This window comes from Centropristis striata, chromosome 14, assembly GCF_030273125.1.
Source record: "Centropristis striata isolate RG_2023a ecotype Rhode Island chromosome 14, C.striata_1.0, whole genome shotgun sequence".
In the NCBI taxonomy this organism is placed as follows: Eukaryota; Metazoa; Chordata; class Actinopteri; order Perciformes; family Serranidae; genus Centropristis; species Centropristis striata.
The window spans coordinates 21,764,666-21,771,143 of record NC_081530.1 but is presented as its reverse complement, the minus strand read 5'-3'; the positions used below and the strand labels follow the sequence as shown (position 1 = coordinate 21,771,143).

The 6,478-nt window shown below is 40.5% G+C and overlaps 1 protein-coding gene across 1 annotated transcript in view; it reads left to right on the top strand.

Moving 5' to 3' along the window:
- Window positions 1–453: 453 nt before the first annotated feature.
- Window positions 454–6,478, top strand: part of LOC131985515 (TGF-beta receptor type-2-like) — a 28,905-nt gene continuing 22,880 nt past the window's right edge. The window contains exons 1-2 of the mRNA XM_059350668.1: window positions 454–678; window positions 4,572–4,713. Of these exons, the coding sequence (XP_059206651.1) occupies window positions 606–678; window positions 4,572–4,713 (215 nt within the window). The 5' untranslated portion in view covers window positions 454–605. The remainder of the gene's footprint in view (window positions 679–4,571; window positions 4,714–6,478) is intronic.

Genomic DNA, 6,478 nt, shown 5'->3' with positions numbered 1-6,478 from the left:
CTCGTGTCATCTTTGATTAACTGTGAGCCTGGAACCTCTCCAGAAAAACAGAGGGATTTAATTTAGTGACTTGGAATGGACACCTAAATGAGTTTAGTGTGTATAAAACATTTAAATTAAATATGAGCAGCACCCGGCAGCTTTCTTTCAGGAGCTCTAAATAAGATCTGAAAGGTGTGACGGCTTTGAAGTAAATCAGGGTGTTTGCATATGCTTGCAGCCCATAGGTGAACCTTCTGGTTAAGCTATTTTAGAGCATGTCATTTCAAGTCCTGCTCTGCTGGGTTTCAGCCTCCTAATGACATGGTTCACTTTCTGAGGCACATGAGCATGACTGAGAAGTAGAAGAAGAAGAGAGAAAAAAAAACTGTCCAACCCCTCTGAAGATTTCCTGTTTCATGAAAAGTGCACATACTGTGTGAGTCATATAGGGCAAGTCCTGCCTGGTGTGTTTACTCTGCTCCTTCTACCCGGAGCTGTGGAGGCGTTCTTGGGGAAGAAGCAACAGGCGGACCGAAGAAAGTCCGCGGAGTCTGGATATTAAACCCGGTGTCAAGGCTTCGGTTAATTAATGAGAAAGAGGGCAGTCTATAGTCCGTCTCTAAATGGAGCTACTTCGGTTTTCCGCTTTTTGGTGTGGAGCGATACTCTTTGGTAGTATTCAGCTCGAGGAGGCGGGTGAGTTCAACTTTTATACTCCGAGAAAAGTTGCCAGAGCTCCGGCGGAGGGATTTCAGGCGCATCTCTGAGGCGTCAGCAAGCGATTCAAAGTGACAACTTGGCTAATTTATAAAAATTATTACACTCGTTGTTTAGGCAGGTGTTTTAAACAGGTCTGTGGCACATTGTTACACCTCTTTCTTAGTATAAAAAATCACATTAATTTAATAAAAACAACAGAAACTCACAAAGTGGGCAAGTTACTAAGCTTTAAATGCCTCATTTATACTACAGCTTCTTTTCTAGCTATTACTATCTCCATGTCTTCACGTAATTCAACTTAATTTGTGTTTACACAGGTGTTTTAAATGGGCCTGTAGGAAATCAAACATAACGATATTTTTGACCAAATACCTTTATATCGATATTGTGGCGATATTGTGAATTGACCTTATGACATATGTTCACAATTTAATGTTTTATAACCAATCACTTGTAATGTTGATAAAGTGACTAAACGGGTAAAGGCATTTAACAGGACAGCTAAAACAAAAATTATATCGATTTGCTGTAATGCAGCCTTTAAAAGACAACATGTGCCATATTACTATATCCCAAAATATTTCCACATGGCACTATAACTATTCCTTTATCTTTCTAAATACAACATAATTAATGTTTACACAGGTGTTTAACTCATGCCTGTAGTACATTATTATGTCGCTTTTCATCATAAAAAATGATAAAACAAACAAATGATTCTTTATCAACAAGTTGTTGTCTTTCTTGCTAGCACTATTTATATTGAGCTACTGTGTTTTTCTGAATTGTAACTTAATATATGCTTACACAGGGCCTGTAGTAGAGTACTACATGGCTTTTCATTATAAAAAGACAAATTGATTTTCTAAAAACAACAGAAACTCCCCAAGTGCAAAGTTTATTGAGCCCTAAATGCCTCATTTATCTACAATATTTTGTCTTGCTTGCCTAACAATGTTTATATTACAATGTTTTCCTGAAATGTAACTTAATTTATGTTTACTCAGGTGTTTATACAGGCCTATAGTGCATTATTGCATCTCTTTTCATTATGAAAAGTAAAAGTAATTTAGGTTGTGTGTCTGAGACAGTAGCTGGTTGTCTAAAGATGACACTGACAAGACATTCACATGACCATAAATGTGCAGGATATTCATCCTGTAATGCTTCATCTATCAACAAACTTTTGTCTTTCTTGCCAGCACTATTTATATTCCAATGTTTTCCTGAAATGTAACTTAATATATGTTTATACAGGTGCTTTATAGAGGGCTGTAGTACAAAAGTACATCACTTTCATTATAAAAAGTCGAATTCAGTTACAAAAAACAACAGAAATTTCTCAAGTGCAAAGGTTATTGAGCCTTGAAGGTTTCATTTATCAACAAGCTTTTGTTTTTCTTATTACTACTTCGTCTATTCTTATCTGTTTACACCATGCAGTAGGATACTGTTCCCTTTGAATGATACAGTCTGTTAGTTTTTGGGAGGAGGTCACCTGTTGTAAGTCACAGCCTGTAAAGGCCCCCTCTGATGGGTTATCTCCATCTTTGATGCGCAGCCACACTGCTAACAGGTCTAGCTGCAGCCCCCCTGCAGGAGGACAGTGTTTTACCTTCATCTGTCTCAGACTCAGTCCCAGAGGCACCAAGTGGCTTTGGCTGCTCCTAATCCTCTTTCCCCCTCTCTGCAATTATATGTAGCCCTGGGTGACAATTACTACCATTCATCCCTTCCATAGCCCGCCCCCTGGGTTTAAATGACATGCTCTTTCAGAGGAGTTGCTCTAATGATATAATTACTCCGGCTCAACCACCTTCCCACCACCAGCACTCAGGCATGGACTATCCCCTCAGTGCTGATTTACTTCAAAACACCTCACCAACCCGCCAGGCAGAGTTTTAAATTGCTCTGTCAAGTAGTTTAGTCTGGAGTTCAAGTGTAATATTTTGATGTTTTTATTTGTGTGGGAGTCTCTTGGTTAAAACAAGGCCAGAAAGCAATAGCCGACTGCAATATCCTGCTAGCTTCCTGTGAAAGTATCTCAACTCTGGCACAGGAAGAGGATGCCGTCAACGTATGCTGCATTAGATCTGCTGCTCTTTCACGCTGCAGGTTGTACAGTATTCATGCAGGTCTAACCCCACCCTGCGGATTGGCTGAAATGACACAGTAGGCTTTTTGTGCAAGGTTAAGAGCGTACACACACACACACATGGCACCTTTCCCTCAAGTCAGTGTGAAGTCAGAGGCAAACAGACTTCTTCACTGTCTCCTTTCAAGAAGTCTGCTTTCACTTACACTTCCCTGCCGAGAAAAACCACTCACGTTGTGGTCACGTGAATGTCTTGTCAGTGTCATCTTCAGACAACCAGCTACTGTTTCACACACATCACATGTATTTACAATGCCTCTTCCGGGGGATATCTTTAAATGAGGTAGAAATGAACCCACTTTCTTTCTTGCTGCGTATTCTGATGCACAAACAGGTTCAACTTCCTGTGTCAGCGTACAGTAAGTGTGATTGTGTGGTTTTACTGTAGCAGCGCTGTCACATGGTGTTTTCTCTTCCTGTTTTTGTGATTCGGCAAGTTTATCTTTCAGTTTGTACAACTTCTCAACACAAACTCTTGAGATTTGGACCGTGTGCAGTCTTTCCCTTTCACTCTCTCCCTCACTGTTTACTCAATATCCTCGAGTGGCCGAGATTCATCGTACCACTTAAGTCTGCATTGTGTACACTTGTACAAACTCATCACATCATGTACTAACAAAATCATGTGGTGTTGTCCGTGAGACAAGTTTTTCCCTGAACCACTGTTGCTATATTGATCCTGGAAAATGTGGAGTATCCTCTTTTAGGATCACATCCAACTCTTAAAGCCACAAAATCAACTTCCTACTTTACTTTTATGTGGTGCAGCGTACTCTCTTCTCGGAAAAGTAGAAACAGAGAAGACATTAGAGATTGTTCACCTTCGTGGTTGCTCCATCTCTGCTCTCAGTGCCAAACTGATGCATGCTGCTCGGCTGATTGTTATCATTAATAGCTTGTCAATGCAAGGACAAACTGCAGGGTGAATTTCTGCACAAATTCAAACAGTCACCAGCATGCACACTCTCTCTACAAACATTCATACACTCAGATACATAATGTCGCCCTTCCTTTTTTTTGATCTTCATGAACAGACTTGGCACTACACCTTTCTAGATGGGGAGCCGACTCATCGGCATGACAAATTAGAGACTCCACAGCGAGGAGAAGCATCCGTGTTTCCTTTGTTTGTTGTTCTTGCCTGTCTGGCAGTAGTCTCCTTAGATGATTATCAAACCCACAGGCACTCATCACACAATCCTGTCTGTCTCACTGATATGGGTCTGCCTGCCGGCAAAGTCAAGTCTGAACAAGACCAAAGAGGTGGATGCCAGTGTGTGCTGCTGCTCTTATTGTTCAGACTTCACAGGGAAAAAATCTGTCCAGCCCTCTAGGATGAAATAGTTTGGATTTTCTTGTGGTTATGTCGAATATCTGCTTCTATTTATCTGCAGATTCCAAAAGACTCCCACCCTTTAATTAGATGCTTTTCTTGCTTTTCATGTTAATAAATATCATGTATATTCCTGTTATTGATCATCATGGGAGGGTTTTCTCATTTCTGTTCGTCATTTTAATGACATTTTTAATGTGTACTTTGTTGTGTCTTGATATATTGAGTTCATCCTCGTCTCCCTTCTCTCATCTTTTATTCCTCATTGTGATCTCTTAGTGTCATAAAAACCCCTCTAGGGATGGGTGTTGTACACTAGCACCTGCCCAAAACTAAAACTAAACTAAACCTGACTCTCCTCTGTCACTTCTCCTTTTCCAGGAGCCTCTATAATGAAGATAAAAAGGCTGTGCAAGTTCTGTGATGTGCATCCCACCAGCTGCAAGGGTAAAGGGAGCTGCAAGGTGGAGTGTGAGATCACAGCCATCTGCCCCAACGACGACGATGTGTGTGTCAGTATCTGGTAAGTGTCTGAACACCAAAGCTGCATTTACAAACCATATTTCTATATAATTACAAGCCAGGGTTATGATGCAAAATGGTTTTAGAGATAAATGAATGATTAAGTTAGGGTCAAAGGCATATGATGCAGGAATTGTCGCTTACTGTTTGTAAACACAATATTTAAACTTGGCTCCTCCTCCGCAGTTAAGTTAAGATAACCCCAGATTCACTCTTTGTTTTTGTTTTGGAACAAGCTTTGTCCACTTGCCTTTTCACCTCTCTCTATTTAGATTTTTTTTCTGTGCTGTGTCCACTATTTTGTAGCTTTGTGCCCAAAGGCTGACACTCATAAAGGTCCTGAATACAGCAAAAGAAAAACAGGCAGAGAGCAGAGTCTCTGCAGATACAGACACCGCCACACACTTTTAGTGGGACATAAATGAGGACTGAGAGGGATTATTTATTATTTCTTCATAAGTCTATACATTGTTTTTGAGGAAACTATTGTTGCCAATAAGAACACAATTAATGTTGTGTAGCGAACTTGTTTCTTTTGAGTGTTCTGACCACATCCTTGCTACCCAGTTCAAAATTCATATTAAATCAATATGTACCACATTTTGGTTCCTGTGTCTGCACCTGTTTGAGAGACTGATGGGTTTTTTTCATTCACATTAAACAAATAACACTGCAGAGACGCTCCTCCACACACATGCATTTACACTTTGGTGCAGAGTGAACGACCGTTAATAGACCACTATGTGTTTTAATATTATCTGTGTGTCTTGGACAGGACTCCCTTGAAAAATACATTTTTAATCTCAATGGGACCTTTCCTGGTTAAATAAAGGGTTATTACATATATTTTTTTAAATAGAGACAAAGAGAGGGAGTGAATCAACCTTGAAGTTTGTTCATTGAGTCGGTGCAATGTCGAGTCAAAAGATGTCGCAAGTCTGCTTACACCTTTCAAATCACCATGCAGATGCATGTTTCAATACAATATAATATAATGTCATAGCGAGACAAAAGCAGACGCAATTACACTTCCTTCGACAGTGTTCTCACGCGGAACGCTATGCCTTGGTGACTGACAGGCTTGAGGTTGGGTACTCAATCTTAAACACAATGCAGTAATATTTTGATCTTCTTGTCATAAATGATGATTGAGAGGGATTACTTTTGTAAAGTCTAAACATTGTTTTTTAGGGAAATCCTGCATAATATACCTTTTTATGCAAGGTGAAAGTGACAAGAGCATTTTTCGCCACATTCCCCTGTTCAGTCAGCTAGAGTAAGTGAGGAAATGAGGGCACAATGGATGGTTTTATTAATCAGGTCTAATTTCCTCCCAGGTGTCCTAAAATGTCTTTCCTGAAGTGACCTTTTACTTTGAACACTTTGTCGGTCAGCATTCTGGTGAAGCCGCTCGGCTCCATTACGGCGGCACGTGAGCGGCGAAACATCCGTCAGCGTCAAATCTGACTGTGAATGTGAGAAGCAGCAGGAAGCAGATTTGTGTTGGTGTTAAAAGCTTAAGGCTGCGCTGCTGTTTCTCATTATATTAGCGATGTTGTGTGCATGTTGTGCGCTGAGGTCAGCAGAAAGCTGATGGCACATGGACAGCAGCACCTCTTTAAAATGTTCCTCACAGCTGCATGGCCAGCGCTGCCCAGCAGGGAGGCGAAATTTAAATATGTATATTTATGCAGGTTCAGGGTTTTCCTTGTTTCCTGTTTTTCAATGGTATTTCACAAACCTCGCTGTTTGTAAATGTGACCCTT